General features: G+C 35.5%; 1 protein-coding gene across 4 annotated transcripts in view; it reads right to left on the bottom strand.

The window, feature by feature from the left end:
- Positions 1–17,030, bottom strand: part of NSF (N-ethylmaleimide sensitive factor, vesicle fusing ATPase) — a 156,813-nt gene that overhangs the window by 56,772 nt on the left and 83,011 nt on the right. For all 4 annotated transcript variants that reach the window (XR_007473258.1, XM_049701430.1, XM_033439002.2 and 1 more), the window contains exon 9: positions 13,313–13,512. Coding sequence is in view for 3 of the 4 variants with exons in the window: in XM_049701430.1 (XP_049557387.1) it covers positions 13,313–13,512 (200 nt within the window). In the remaining variant the exon portion in view is untranslated. The remainder of the gene's footprint in view (positions 1–13,312; positions 13,513–17,030) is intronic.

Below are 17,030 nucleotides of genomic sequence, written 5' to 3'. Positions count from 1 at the left end.
ACAGAGGTAGACTGGGAATTGGGCAAATGGGAGAAGATACTGAACTTGATTCATATTCAGTTATATCGTATGAAAACAGTTTGCTTCTTCTGAACAGTAAAGTGAGAACAGAGACAAAGTTTATAAAAAGAACATGGTCAAGCAGATGCTGTTTCTTCTACATAGTGATTTCTGTTTTACTTTGTCAGATATAGAGTTATCATTAAAAGAAATCAGTTTATATATTTTGAACTTTTAATAGATGCAAATACTTTTAAATGCCAATAGTTCACTAGGTTAAGTTAACATGGACCTTCTAGCAATTTATATTTAAGTAATTAAGCCTCTTGTTAGGAACCAAAGGGGGAAGTGCATTGCAGAGATTTTTTTTTTTTTTTTCACAAAAACCATTAGGGATTAGCAAAACAAAACAGGTGAAAATGAACATAACCTAAATATGACAACATACGGATGGTATAAATGATGGGCATAATGAGATTCAAGATTAGATATGGTTGGTATTCACTAAAACTCTGGCAAGGATATCATTTTTTTTTTAAATAGACTTAAAAATTTTACTATGAAAGTATTAGATGTTAACTGAGCAAAAGTTATAAAACAAATAGAAATAAGTTAAAAATAAACTATATTGTGTTGCTTAAAGATAAATGCTGTTAATGCAGATTTATTTGTTTTAATTTTATTTTAATTAAAAATTGGAAACTCACTGCATCTTGCATTCTCTTGAACATTAACTGTTTTTTAAAAACAATTTAAAATTGTTATTTTGGGTTCTAATTGCAAAATACATGACCACTATAGAAAACTTGGAAAAAATACCAAAAGATGTAAAGAAATCTCAATCATCCAAAATTCAACTAGCTAGAAATAACTGATATTATTAATTTGGTACTACATAAAAAGTTTGTATCTCTTTTTTCCAGCCCAGATATTATCTTAAGCCCTTTCCCATGTCTATAAATACAGCTATACATTATGAGTTTTAATGGCTCCATAATATTTCATCATATGACTGGTTTCACAATTTAATTCCCCTACTCCACATTAATTCTTTACTGTCACATATTTAACAATTTCTAAGTTTTTAGTATCAAGAAGTTGTTGCAATGAACATTTTTTTTTTTTAAAGAAGATATTGGGGGTAGGAGTTTATTAATTTATTTATTTTTGCTGTGTTGGGTCTCGGTTTCTGTGCGAGGGCTTTCTCTAGTTTTGGCAAGTGGGGGCCACTCTTCATCGCGGTGCACGGGCCTCTCATTACCACGGCCTCTCTTGCCGCGGAGCACAGGCTCCAGACACGCAGGCTCAGTAGTTGTGGCTCACGGGCCTAGTTGCTCCGCGGCATGTGGGATCCTCCCAGACCAGGGCTCGAACTCGTGTCCCCTGCGTTAGCAGGCAGATTCTCAACGACTGCGCCACCAGGGAAGCCCGCAATGAACATTTTTATACTTAAATCTTTGACAATATGTATGATTACTTCATGAAGGCAAATTGTTATGTTAAAAGGTGTTTTGAGTATTTTAATGCTCTTGAAATAGGCTTTCAAATATTTTTCTAGAAAGGTTTTTATCATTTTGTAACAATCCTACCACCGTATATGACAGTGACTATCTTGGTATATCCTCGAAAGTAATGAATACTAGAAATTTTTTAAAGTAGTTATCAACTTGATGTATGAATAATGGTATTTTTCAATCATTTTAAATTGGCATTTGTCTAATTATTGACGAGGCTAGCACTTTTTAAAATCATTTTTTTTACCACTGATAATTTTTCTCTTATTTCTTCATGTCCTCTGTACATTTTTCTGTTGGGATTTAATAATTTTTATTGATTTATAAAAATTATTTATATATTAAGGGTATTATTATATTTGTTATAAACGTTTTATCCCAGTTTGCTATTTGTCTTTTAATTTTATTTATGGTATATTTTTGATAAATGGAAGGGTTTTAAAAAATGTATTTTTACTATTTAAACAGCCAACATTATCAATTTTTATTTTTATGTTTTCCATTACTTTTATCCTTAAAATCCTCTCCCATTACAGACACTGGTAGTCACCTACATTTTCTTCTCTTGTAAATTTTTACTTTACATATAATTCTTTAGTCTATCTGGAATTTTATTTTTGTATATGGTACAAGTGAAGTAAGAATCCAAGTAATTCTTCAAAGAGTTAACTAACTGATCCAATATTGTTGACTAAATAAACTTTTCTTCATTGACTGAGATGCCATTTCTATCAGGCTTTATATTTTCATATGTGCTAGACTATTTCCAGCCTATACTATGGACCATAGCAGTGGTTTGGGCAAGCTCTTACCCTCCACACGTTCTTCTTCTTTTTTATAACTGTCTTGGCTACTTTCAACCATGTTTACTTCCTGATGATTATTAGAATCATTCTACTAGAGCAAAAACAACTTTCTCCAATGAAAAACAAACAAAAAAAGTAAAAAATAAACAAAAAAGCCAAGCTTTGATTGGAATTAGATTCAATCTCTAAATCAGTTTAGGAAGTACTAATATCTTTATAGCACATTCAGTTCTTAAGAATATGTCTCCAATTATTCAAGTCTTTTACATCTCCCAATAAAGTTTTGTACTTTTTGTCATACTAATTCATTCATAACATTCCTAACTATTTATGTTTTTTGGTTGCAGTTGTGCATGGGATTTTTACCTTATATTTCAAAAACAGTATATATGAAGAAATATTAATTTTTGTATATTTATTTTATATCTGGCTACTTAACTTTCTTCTAACATCTAAGTTTTTTTAGTTGATTCTTTTGAATTTTCTAAGTAGACAATCATATTACCTGCAAATACAACTTTGTGTCCTCCTAAATCACAGGTACACTTGTTTTGGGGTGTGAGAAATTATTCCTGAACAAAGACATGCAGAAGGAGAAAGAGAGGGCCTAACAGATAAGAATTTAGAAGCATGCAGGGCCACTTGAGCAAACGGCTAAGAGGCAATCCAGGCCCTGTAAAAGGGATAATAAAATTTACCTAACGTGAGAAACAAAAGTTATAGTACTATCACAACAGGGAGCAGGCCTTTCTATTGAACTCTCTCTCTCTCTCTCTCCCTCACACACACACACACACACACACACACACACACACACACACACACACACACACACACACACACTTGCAAAAGCAGAATGCTCTTTATGTAAGATGATTTTAATCCTGACTTTAGGATGGAAACGGAGAAATACGTAGTTGGAAGGTCAGTGAGAAACAATGGTATGTAAATGAGGTAAACAGAATCTGTAAGAGAGTTTTGGTGATGGGAGTAGTGATGACTAAAAAGCCAAGTCCTAGGTTTGGTTACTGCCTGCAAGTAGAAGGGGAAGTAACAGCAAAGGTAAGAAATTATCTTGTAGTTATGATAAGAAAGCTGTAGAAGGGAAAAGATGGAAGGGAAAAATTTTTTTTTAAGTTTCTACCATAAGAAGATTAAAGAGTTAACAGGACATCTAATTAGAAATGTCCTCCAGAGAATAAGATATAAACTGAACAAAACAGGTGAGAAAGATAGATCTGAGAGTCATCTACAAATGGTAAAGAAGAGTATAGTAGCAAACTAGATTCTGTAAGAAGATGAATCATGTAATTAAGCTGGAGGCATATAAAAGCAAGACAGATTCTGGGCTACAACACCAGAAGATGACTCCAATAAAGGCAACCCAAAGGAAAAAGGATCAAGCAAACATGACAAAGATAAAAGATGAAATGTTACATCAGAAGTAGGAAGAAAAACAGTTCTAAAAATGACCTGAAGGAAATTGGATTGGATCTAAAACACATCTGAATATATATTAAAAAAAATAAAAAACAGATAAAACACTGTATGATCAAGCAATTCCACTCCTTGGTTTATAGCAGCTCTACTCATAACTGCCCCAAACTACAACCAACCCAAATGCACTCTAGTGGGTGAGTGAATAAACAAACTATGGTATATCCATAAGATGGAATACTACTCAACAGTAAAAAGGGATGTTTGATACATGCGACAACTTGGATGAATCTCAAAGGCAATATGATGAGTGAAAGAAGCCAGTCTGAAAAAGAAGAAACTGGTCATAGTTACATACTATGATCCCATTTATATGACACTGGAAAAGACAAAAGTATAGGGATGGAAAACAGATCAGTAGTTACCAGGAGTTATTAGCAAAGGGACAGCATGAGGGAATTTTGGGGGGTGATGTAAATGTTCTGCATGTAGATTTTGGTGGTGGTTACATGAAACTATACACATGTTAAAATCTATAAAATGGTACACCAGAAAAGTTAGTTCTACTTCATAATAATAAACAAAAAATAGATACAGTATCTTATAATACTTACATTTTATTATTCATTATTTGGAGTACTGTTCATTCTTTAATGCATTCTTATGCAAGATGATACTCATGTGTTCATTTAGGTTCCAAAATTTAACTAAGTTTCATTATATTTTTTCCTGAACATAACTTACAAATTGTTCTCTTTCCACAATTGTTTTAAAACTAAATTAAAACCTGAAAAAATTAACTTTATTTCTCAATTACTGTCATAATTATTGAACAGATGTCTGATAAGTGATAGCTTGTTGCTTAAAAAAATTTCAACACCAAAAACTATTCACCTTTCCATCTGCAGAGAAGACAGAGAATGAAGAATTGGAACTACAACCTTAGCTTTGCCAAACACTTCTATATAGTAGAGCATTAATACTTGCTGTCTTCAAAGAAAAACTAGGACACTCCTGTTTGTGACTAAGAAGCTGTGAGATTCTACATTATTTTTAGAAAACATTTTTATTCAAAGTTGTCTGTCAATACAGCATAAAACAAAAAGCTGTTATAATGTATGAATTTTGCTATCAATGTGCCTTACGTTACCACTGGAATCATGACTTCCTTCTCAGTCGAACCTCAAAAATCATCTATGTGGAAGGGAAGCCAGAGACAATAAGGATACTGTGCTTGATTTAATGATCACAGGAGCAATCTTCCCTAACCATAATTCAGTACAATTCTGACCTTTTCAGAACCTTGCTAATCTTACGACTTGTCATCAGGTCCCTTCCGCCAACCTACTGAGTATGATAACATCAATTTCTACAGGTGTGTTACTTAAATAAAGGCAAGTTCTTACTGCAATAAATTAAGAATCAGGTAAGGAAGATGTCAAGATTAATGTTCACAGATTAATATAGCTGAATTATCAATAAACCCTTTACCAAAGAGTTTAAAGTTCCACAATGCAATTCTCTTCAACTCACTGACTTCTAGCTCTGTTCTTACCATTTGCAAAGTCTTCCCCCATAGAAACAGAGCTGATGCTGTTGAGCCCCTGGCAACAGCCTTGGAAAATGGCTGTTCTATATTTAGCTAGTTTGACCTATATGCAAGTGTTCATCTTTGTCAGCCTGGACTGTCCAGAATCACAGAGGTGATGCTTTTCTTTATTATGTAACACATATATACTCTCCATGGGGTCATTAACCGAATATACCAAGCCTTTCTGGATGTAAGGATTGAGAAAAGTATATCAGAAAAAGCTGGCTATGATTAATATCTACCTAGAAATTCTTTGCCAACTCAGTTTTATTATTAATAGTGTCATACTTAAACTGTCTGCAAGTTTAAAAACAGCACCAAAGATACCTATGCAGCCATGTGGAAACTATCACAACAGATTTTATAAAATGCTTCTCACCTGCACCTAATAATTTAATCCTCAGTATACCATTAGGGTCCACTTGAAAAACAATTTCAGTTTTTAATTTTCACTGTTAAGCAGTTTTAACTATTTATAAAGATTGATATCTCATGACTACGTTTTTTCTAGAAGTATTCCACTGGAACAAAATGGAAAATATATATTTTTAAAAACAGAAAAAAAACCTCACTCTATCTTGCAATTACTGTATGGGTCCACTGGATCTTTTCATAAATCTAAGATATATTATACTATTTCAAAATTCTAGAAATTATGTCATCATTACTCATGTGGGAAGATCCCACATGCTGTGGAGCAAATAAGCCCATGCGCCACAACTACTCAGCCTGCACTCTAGAGCCCGCAAGCCGCAACCACTGAAGCCCATGAGCCTATAGCCCGGGCTTCACAACAAGAGAAGCCACTGCAATGAGAAGCCCACGCACTGCAAGGAAAAGTAGCCCGTGCTCGCCACAACTAGAGAAAGCCCACATGCAGTAACGAAGACCCAATGCAGCCATAAATAAATAAAGTTAAAATGATACTTTAAAAAAATTAGATTGGGGCTTCCCTGGTGGCACAGTGGTTGAGAGTCCGCCTGCAGATGCAGGGGACGCGGGTTCGTGCCCCAGTCCGGGAGGATCCCACATGCCGCGGAGCGGCTGGGCCCGTGGGCCATGGCCGCTGGGCCTGCACATCTGGAGCCTGTTCTCCGCAACGGGAGAGGCCACAGCGGTGAGAGGCCCGCGTACCGCAAAAAAAAAAAAAAAAAAAAAATTAGATTGGCCATTCTAAAAGGTGTATACAAATCTAAAAATAAAAATATTTTGCAATTATGGAGTGCCTGGTGTCCATCCCGTCTTCAACAAAATTATAAGCCAAAGATTTTTTTAAAAACTCTTCAAGTATTGTCTTGACGACGCAAGTAGAAGAACAAGAAGTAATGATAGGCTATAATCTATGAGAGATGTATTTGAAATTTAGAATCAGTGTACAACTTCACGCATGACAACTGATGAACAATTAGTTACATACAGAGGCTCCTGAGCATTTTGGGTATATATCTATCGATCAATCAGTAGATATCTTCAAACCCAGGAAAATATGGAATAAAAATTTGGTTTGCTATATTTAAGCTCTATTAAATATTTTAATAGTCTCTGCTTCCCTTTATTTTTGTTTGTAAGTGATCTGTAATCAACTTAAAAACAATTTTTAAAAAGAAGTTCTTTCAACCCAGATAGTAAATGGTAATGACTATTTTTCTTGGTATTCTGAGAGGTAAAAAGATATCTGAAACAAAAAATATTGTAGTACTAGGAACGAATTGTAAAACCGAATTGGTTCTGGGACTGTCTGAAGAGTTGAGATCAGTTATTAGACTTGCAATAATATACCAGGATGCAATGGAGCTGAGATGGCTAGAGATCTGAATATGAACAAGAACTTAATGGGATATAGGGAAGCAGGGGAGAAAACCACCTTGTGTAAAACTGAAATGATTAAGCACCCAACAAGTAGATTTGAAGCAGCAGAAGGGTTGTTATAAAGGCAATGTTTAAAATTTATTTTTACCATCAACAAAAATAAAAAGTAGGAAATGACAGGATAAATTAGATTTAATAAAGCTTACTAGATTAAAAAATAGATATTATGTTTCTGGGTGTTATGCATATTGATCCATGTAAGTCTGTTATTTATTTTAATGTCTAAGATGATATTCCATTTCCTACTGAGAAGAATCAAGATGTTTCTAGCTTTCCCCCCATTGCATATAGTGCGGCAATCAACATTCTGGTACATGTCATTTGGTGCACAAGTGCAAGAGTATTTCTCTAGGGTAGAACTTGAAGTAGAACTTGAAGTAGGGTTGAAGTAGAACTCATGGGTCATGAGGTTTGTGCATCTTCATTTTTGTAAGATGTCAAATTAATCTGCACAATATTACTATTTTTCTAATTTATACTATGACTAGTAATGTATATGAAGCCCTGTTTCTCCATAACCTCATCAACTTCTGGCATTATTGGTCTTTGTAAATTTTATCAGGTTGTTTATAAGGTGATTTCTCTTTTATTATGCATTTTCCTCAGCATTGTTTCATCTGCTTATCATCAGTTGGGTTCTTCCTCTGAGAAATTGCCTATTCATATCCTTTGCCAGTTTTTTAAAAAAATTGTGGTGTTTGTCTTTTTCTTACTTATTATACAGGAGTTATTACAGAGAATTTATTATAGAGGAATACCAATTTTTTGTGGATTATATGGGTTGCAAATATCTCTTCTAGTTTGAGACATTTGTATCCAGTGTAATTTGTCAGAGAGAATTTTCTTTATATTAATGTAGCCAAATAAACTTTTTTTTCTTTTATGGATTTAATTTCTATATCTTATTAAGAAATTCTTCCCTAGCCTCAATTCTTAATGCCTTACCCTAGTTTTCTTCTAAAAATTTTCTCTTAAGTTTTAGTTTTGTTTTTTGTAATTCTGTATGAAGTGAGACAGGGACTGCATTTTATCTTTTTCCAAACAGAGAGCCAATGATCTCAGTCCCATCTTGAAACAGTATATCATTTCCCCTCTGATTTGTATTGCCACTTTTCACGTAACAAGTTCTTCCTGTGTTCCTCTATTTCCATGGTCTGTTTTTTCATGAATATATAAAATTGTTTCAATTACTATAGGTTTCCAGTAAGTCTTGATATCTGAATAAGTAACTTTTCATTATTCTCCAAAATTTTCATGACTCTTCAAGCATCCAAAAAAAAAAAAAGTCAAATTCCAAAAAAGTCCTGTTAGACTTGACTGGAAAAGCACTGAACTTACAGGTTAATATGGGCAGAACTGTCATTTTTATGATAATGTCAGGATTCCCATGTGAAAATGTTCTACCTTACCATTTATTAGCTCTTGAAAAAAGATTTTCAAAAATGTTTATAATTTTCTCCTTTAACGTTCCTGTTAGATTTAATCCTAGTTATCTTATCATTCTGAATGCTATTCTAAGTGAAATCTTTTTAAAAGTTACGTTTTCGGTATCTTCACATTTTCTTCGAGTCTTGTTATTCCTTTCTTGCCTTCTAAAGTATTTGAGTTTTCTTTATTCCTTCCCCCACTCCTCCCTCATGCCTTGGAAAAGCTTGAGAACTATAAACAATTTTCACATAAACATTTACTTAAGTTTTATGTTAATTAATATGTCTAACTTCTTCCCAAATAATACAAGGATCTTACATGGATTCAACCCACTTCCCACATGTTTTGTTCCATATTTTAGTTCTATCCTTAAAAAGATATATTGATCATCATTATTATTTTGTACAGTGAATTCTTCTTAAATTTAACCTCTTTTAAACGTTTTTATTGTGGAATATGACATACATAGAGGGGAAGTTCCACAAATGTGAATGTATGTCTGAAGGAACTGTCACAAAATGAACATCCATGTAACCATAACAAGACGCACAAGAGTGCCAGCATCCTGGCAGTGCCTCCTCACCACCCTTCCCCAACATCCCTCCCCTCCATGCCCCAAAGGCAACCACAATCTGATTTTTAAGGTAATTATTTCTCACTTTCCTTTATAGTTTTACCAACTTAGAAGCATGCATCATTAAACACTGTACTTTAGTTGAGCTGTATATAAATGGAATCATATAGTATATATGATCCTTTCTTGTGTTTTCTTTTGCTCAACATTTATTTGTTAGATTCACAACTGTGTACAGCCAGTCTATTTTTATTACAATACAGTACTTTATTGTATATTTACATGACAATGTAAATTCTAAGTTGACAGCTATTCTCTTAAAAAATGACATTCAACTGATTTCTGATTTTTGTCATTTCTGTTGAGAAGACAGCTGCCAGCTAATTGCTGTTTATTGGAAGGTAATCCTTTTTTTTTCTCTAGCTGCTTTTAAGATTTCTCTCTCTCTCCTTTTTTTATTTTCAGCCATTTAACAATGATTATAAGTGTAGAATTCTTCAGTATTTCTTTTGCTTGAGGTTTATATCACTGCTAGAATCCATGGACTGATGTTCTTCACCCATTTTAGAAAGTTCTAAACCCTTTTCTCTTCAAATACTGCTTTTGCCCCATCGTCTTTCTCCTGACTTTCTGGAAATTTAAATTGTGCACTAGACTTTCTTGTGGTATTTATCTCTCTTCATTCCTTTCATCCTTTGTCTGTATTTATTTTTGTCTAACATCTTTCAGTTCACTAATTCTCTCTTTAGATGTGTCTAATCTGTTGTTTAAACTTGAGTTAATTTACTGAATTTCTCATTCCCAGAATTTCCATTTGATTTTTTTTAACAGTTTCTAGTGCTCTGCCAAAATTTTCAATCTTGTTTCTCTTTGAATGTAATAAGTATACTTATTTTAAAAGTCTGTATCTGAGAATTCCAGTATCTTGAGGCCCAATTTCTATCATCTTTTGTTTCTCTTTCTTCATGTTGTTTATGTCTTTGTGTATCTGATTGCTTTTGATTATAAGCCAGGCACTGCATTTGCAAACTATAGAAATAGTTTATGGCCTTGCATGATACTACCTTCCACCAGGAAGGATCTACAATTCTGCCAAATGTCTGGGGGCACTAGTGGTTTAGGAACCCTCAGCCTAATTTTAGAGAATGACATGACTCAAAGCTGATCTGTAGCCTCTGTAACAGCATGTCTGCTTCTGGTTAACGCTTGCTCCTATGGTGTAGCCCTTCAGAGTCCCAACTCAAAATGAGGCATGTTCATCAGACGTCCCCTCTTTGTGGGCCATAGGCTCTAATCTCTGTCCCCCTTATACCCACTAGCCCGTCAAGAGGGCTGCATAGCTGTTTAGCAGCTCCCTCCAGAAATGGCTAATTTCTCCAGAGGAACAGTGACCCCCATAAACTGGGACCTTTTTTTCTGGGCCTCCATTCTCCCCCTAGATCTTGTAAGCTCTCTGATACCTCCAAGCACATTAAAAAAAAAAAAAATTAAACATTTTGTTGAGCTTTTCCAGTAGTCTTCAGTGGCAGGCATGATTCAGATTACCTAATCTGCCACAACTAGAAGTAGAAGTTCCAGATTTTATCTACATTTTTACCAATTTCATTGCTCACCATTGTTTCTCGCATCCACTGCTTTCCTTCTGGGTTCAATTTTCTTCATTCTCAAATATATCCTGCTTCACATTCTTCCAACAAGCTTCTGTGACTAGTTAATTCTATTAGACTTTGTCTGAAAAAATATCTTCATTTCATCTCATTCCTGAATGAGAATTAAGCTGTGTATAAAATTTTAAGTTGACAGTTATTTTTACTTAGCTCTGTGAAGATATTCTTCCACTCTTTTCTGGTCTCTCTTGCTGTTGTTAAAAAGTTTACTGTCAACATAATGGATATTCCTTTGGATGTCATCATCATTTCTTTTTTGTTGATACTAAGACATTTCTCTTTTTTTCTTTGGCATTCTCCAGTTTCACTACAATGCATCTAGACATAAATTTCTACTTATCCCATTTGGGCTCATGGTGCTACATGAATCTAAGTATTTATGTTTCTTAATTCTAGAACATTCTCAGCCATTCTATCTTTGAATATTGCCTCTACACTATTCTTTCTATTTGGACTTCTCATTTTAACTCTGTTATCTCAATTTCTCTTTCATATTTTCCATCTCTCTATCTCTCTGTGCTACATTCTGGGTGATTTCTTTAGATCTATTCTACTGTTCATCACTTCTCTCCTCAGCTGAAACTACTGCTTATGTTTAACCTAGTTGCTGAGTTTAAAATTTTGATGATGACATTTTCCATTTATTGGAGCTATTTTAGCTTCCCCTGTGAGAATCTCTTGTGGCCTGGCTTTGTTGGAGTATCCCTTGGGGTGTGCTTATATCTAACAACCCTATGTGTTAACATTGGCCCAGGATTCATTTTAAAATTAATTTCTCAATTTTGGGGCCCCAGACTACATAGTGGGGTGTTTGTGTGTGTGTGTGTGTGTGTGTGTGTGTGTGTGTGTGTGTTTTCAAATCCTAAACATGAGTTAAAGATCCATGGGTTAGAATTCCCATGGCAGATTCCTCATCTCCCACTCTAGAACCCAGGCAAATAGTTAAAAGGTTTTGTTATTTCTCTGTGCTGGTAGGGAAATATTTTCTAGTCATGCTTTTCATTGATGACAGAGCTGCTTTGAAGGTTCCAGTTCCTAGGCCACACCTTAAGTAAGTTCAAGGACTCATTTTATGTCCCCTATTGGATGATAAAACCCAAATGCACTCATTACCAGAACCAAAAGCTGCAGCTCATTATCTTTACTACTCTAGTTTTCAGTTTTCTTTTGATTTCTGAAGACTTCCTTTTCTTTCCTGAGAGCTCAATTGTGCATTTGAAATTATTTTAGCTGGATTATATTTTATCCAGCTTTTGAAGATTTTTGTAGAAGGAAGATTTTCAGGTTACCTAGTCTACTGTATTGCCAGAACCAGAAATCCCACAATACTGTTTTTAAACTTTCCTTTAATGAAACAAATATATTAATACTAGTATATTAGTCAAAGTTTTCCAGAGAAACAGAATCAATAGATCTATAGATCTAGTCTATCTATTCTATTGGTACCTGAAAAAAAAAAAGAATATATATATATATATATATATATATATATATATATAAAATCTATCTACCCATCTATCTATCTAGAGATTAAATGTAAGGAGCTGGCTAACATAATTATGTAGGCTGACAAGTCCCAAGTTCTGCAGCTGGCAAACTGGAGACACAGAGAGCTGATGGTGTAGTTCCAGTCCAAAGGCCTACAAGCTTGACAGCCAGGAAGAGATGTTTCAGTTTGAGTCTGAAGGCAGGAAAAAACTGATATTCCAGGTCAGGCAGTAGGAAATTCCCTCTTACTCAAGGGAAGGTAAGCCTTTTTGTTCTATTCAGGCCTTCAACGGATTGGATGGCATATTAGGGACAGTCTACAGATTCAAATGGTAAACACAACCCACCCAGAATAATGTTTAACCGATGTCCGGGCACCCTGAGGCCCAGGCAAATTAGCACAAAATTAACCATCACAATTAGTAAACTCTGGCTTGATTTTTAGTTAATTTTATTTTTTTCTAAGACCCCAATCAAGTTCTCCTTTGAGACCTAACAACTTATACCTGTCACTACAGCTGAGTTAAGTCAGTGGCAAGTAAACTAGCTTTCTGCACATGAACCTTACACATACTTAATTCTACAAGTCTCTTTATGGATTTAATTTCTCTCTTTTAGGATAAATGAGTTCAAGTCTCTGGAAGTAATGTGGAATAAAAGTGTCACTTAAATACATATTCATGATCTGTTTTGCAAAACCTTTGGCTCATATAATCATCTATCTTTGTATTATGAACATGTGGATATTGACATCTGCTCACAACATGTAAATCTCCCATAATCCCAGTTCAGTGACATAACTCGGTTCAAAATAAATTTTATCTGCAATTTCTTCAAACTATAAATCACAGCAACAAGTCTTCCACCATAACTCTGGGTTTCAATCATCATATAAGTGATAACAAACTTTCACTAAATTGTACTTATGTTAACATTACCCTCCTTTGCTCCTCTTCAGCATCAGCAAAGAGTTTACGAATGTTAGCCTCTGATTCTCCCACATATTTGTTGAGGATTTCCGGCCCATTGACCACTTTAGGCTCTCTTGCATTCAACATCTTGCCAATCTGTCGAGCCAAGAGAGTCTTACCACAACCTGGAGGCCCATATAACAGGATGCCTTTAACATGTTTGCAACCTAAAAAGGAAAAGAAAACAGTCTTACATCAACTAACTAAAATCCAAGTAAGACATCAAAGTTTTCTTTCTTCTTCACATGAATGTCAGGAAGAATACAGCAATAGCATTAACATATATTAATATCTAGGTGCTATGAACAGAACAAGAATGAACTGAAGATCTTTTTAAAATAGAAAATCCACAAACAATTCCTACACCAATACCAAAAGTTGAGGGGGAAAGCTGCCAATTAAAGGTCTTTGGAAAAGTATATTTGAATTATCATTGAGAACTAATACTTTTAACTCTGAAAATGTCTCTTTGACCTAAATACCTAATTAGGAAATATTACTTCTTTTTCATTATCCTTTACTTTAAAGCCAGGGGGAAAAAAGATCTGTTTTTAGGCAAGTTTAACCCAACACAGATCTATTATGATACGACAGGCTACGGAAACTGTATCTTAGTCAAAGAAATTACAGGTCTACCTGTCAATACAAGCACTTGAAGAAAGGGCAGACATGTCTGAGTTGGGTGGGTATAGAGCAATCCATAGGATCCAGATGGATGTTACAGACTTTGTGGATGAAGTCGAATGCCCTATTTCACGTGACTATGCCAAGTGAGAAACGTGTTTTCTCAGAGCCACCAGGATGAAAATGAAACTGAAGCTTTACGAGAATAGTATTCAATTCTTTTCTAGGCAACCATTGCTAAATGCCTTAAAGGTATCATTAACGATAGCAAAATAGCAAGACTAATGATTTAGACTCCCTGGGATTTCTTTAGCCCACTCTACACAAGCATTTACTCCATTTCTTAAGATTAAGATGAAATTTGGTTTCTGTTTACTCACTCTAGGAATTCTCACCTATTTAAGTTTCACACTTAAGATGCATGACTCTTTACTTATGCGTTTTTTTCTTTATACTACACCAAAAAAGCACTCTGTGAAATAATGAATTCTTAGATTTCAAGCGTTACACTCAAAACTACAGGTGAACAAGAAAATTTCTGGAAATGGGATACAGTGTATTTTTATGGAAAATGTCCTCATTTGGAACAAAAGCCTTAAAAAATTATATCTTTAAGAAAAATTACGACAATACATCAAATGACTCAATAAAGGAAACCACAAGATTCAACCAACTCTACTAGAAATTTTAGATTCTGAGGAGGAAGATATTTTGGGTTGCCAGTACAGCCATTGCTTCTATCTTTGTTTCAAAAAAAGACTCCCTTTTAAATCCTTAAAAGTAATGAGATCTGTGCTTCTGGTTAGACTTGTAGAGACAGGGGGAACTTAGTGGAAACCCTTAAAGGCTTAGATTCTTAACCCTTCTCATCACAGAGTAAATTCCTGTCCTAAGAACTGTGGCCCAGGGACTTCCCTGGTGGCTCAGTGGTTAAGAATCCGCCTGCCAGTGCAGGGGACACGGGTTCGATCCCTGGGCCAGGAAGATCCCGCATGCTGTGGAGCAACTACGCCCGTGTGCCACAACTACTGAGCTCGTGCTCTAGAGCCCGTGAGCCACAACTACTGAGCCTGTGTGCCACAACTATTGAAGTCCACGTGCCTAGAGCCCGTGCTCTGCAACAAGAGAAGCCACCGCAATGGGAAGCCCGGGCACCACAATGAAGAGTAGCCCCCACTCACTGCAACTAGAGAAGGCCCGCGTGCAGCAACAAAGACCCAATGCAGCCAAAAATAAATAAATTAAATTAAAAAAAAGAACTGTGGCCCATAAAATGTCTTTGCCCTTGTCCCACCCTTGGGGCATGAGGGGTAAGGAGATAAGGGGATAAGCCTTGAGCTTCTCCTAGAGGCCAACACCACCAGGCACTGTCAGCATCCAAGCCACTGGGACACATCTGATGAGGACTTTGGAACCTGGCTCCTAGCCTTCCTCTCCAAACCAACTGCTACTATCTTGATTTGAAACTATTTGTATAAACCATTAAAGAGGCAGGTGGTGGTGGAGGGAGTGAAACAGGCACAAGGAGGGGAGAGCCAGGAAGGATAAAATGAAGACTTGCTAAGTACCTACAAAGTACCAGCCCTTAGCCACATCTCTCCAGTCTCAACCTTCTCCAAGTTTATCAGCTTCCTTCTAACCACACTTCCTTCCATATTAAGCCATGCTTTCTTTCAAAGACTCTCACCTCCTCAGCATTCTTATACTTCTGTTATACCTACCCTATGAACCCTGAACACAATATGGCTTTACTGCACCTAAACATTGGCCAGAGCATGACCAGAGAAAATTACACCACTGTGCTGACTGATATCCTAACAGTCTCATGCTATCTGATTTCAGTTCTACTCTCACTGCTTTCTCAATATTGCATGCCACCCCTTACCTGTTTCTGTTCATCTCCCATATCTCCTTAGTTATTATCCAGACTTCACTGTTCTCTTCTCAAGCACTACCCATGCCATTAATTCTTAGAGATGATCTAGTTTCCTACTTTTCATATTAAAAAAAAAAAAAACAAAGACTATCAGGTATGAACTCCCTTCAGCTCCCTGCTTTTTTTCTCTTTTTGGCCCCCCTCTTTTTTTAAACACTGCAAATTTATTATTTCACAGTTCTTTAAGTCAGCAGTTTGGGTGGGTTTGGGTGGCTCTGCTCCATTTTTCATAAGACTGAAATCAAGGTGTGGGCCAATGGGGCTCTGGGAAGAATCCACTTCCAAGTTTACGTGGGTTGTTGACAGAATCTATTTTCTTGTGACTGTAAGACTGAGATCCCTCTTTCTTTGCTGGCTGTCAGCTAGGGGTCAGGTTGATCTTTTCTCCTAGAGGCTGCCTACTTTCCTTTTGACACTTTCCATGTGTTCCCCCTCCAGCAAGTGACTGAGTTTCTCTTATGCTTCAGTTCTCTTCAGCTTCTCTTTCTGACACATCTCTCTGCCTCTTCTGCCTTAAACTACCTTATGTGATTATGTTGGGCCCACCCAGATATTTCAGGTTAATCTCCCTATCTTTTGATGAGGTTATTAGTAATCTTAATTACATCTCCAACCCCCCTTCACATCCCTGCTTCTTTATCTACAAATTTATCTGCAGGCATCTCTTTTCTCAACCTCAGCATCAGTTCTCAAAGAAGGAGCTTCCTTCCTCTTCTCCAAAGTTTAAATTGCAAATATTTGTTTATATACTTTCTTTTCTCTTAAGACTATAAACTATTCAAGGGCAGGTACTGTCTCATCAATCCTCAATTGCAGACACCCAGCCTAATGCCTAGTACATAATATGTACTCAATAAATGGCTGAATAATTATTGATTCTTTTCCTAAAAAACTCAGAGAAAATGGGGGGATAGAAGATGGTTTTTAAAAATTATTTGAAGCTCTTAAATTATGAACAGTATGTACTTTCATGGCTGAACTAATTTAAATACCTAAAAAACACCTTTGCAATGACTGGGACTTACAAATTTAGCAAGACAAACTACATAATACATAAATACTAGATTTTTAACTCTGTAACTCTGTTTTTGTATGTGGGAAATGCTCAATTTAATGTGTTTTGAA

Source organism: Orcinus orca, chromosome 19, assembly GCF_937001465.1.
Source record: "Orcinus orca chromosome 19, mOrcOrc1.1, whole genome shotgun sequence".
Classification (NCBI taxonomy): Eukaryota; Metazoa; Chordata; class Mammalia; order Artiodactyla; family Delphinidae; genus Orcinus; species Orcinus orca.
The sequence above is the reverse complement of the archived record's forward strand: the minus strand, read 5'-3'. Positions and strand labels throughout refer to the sequence as shown.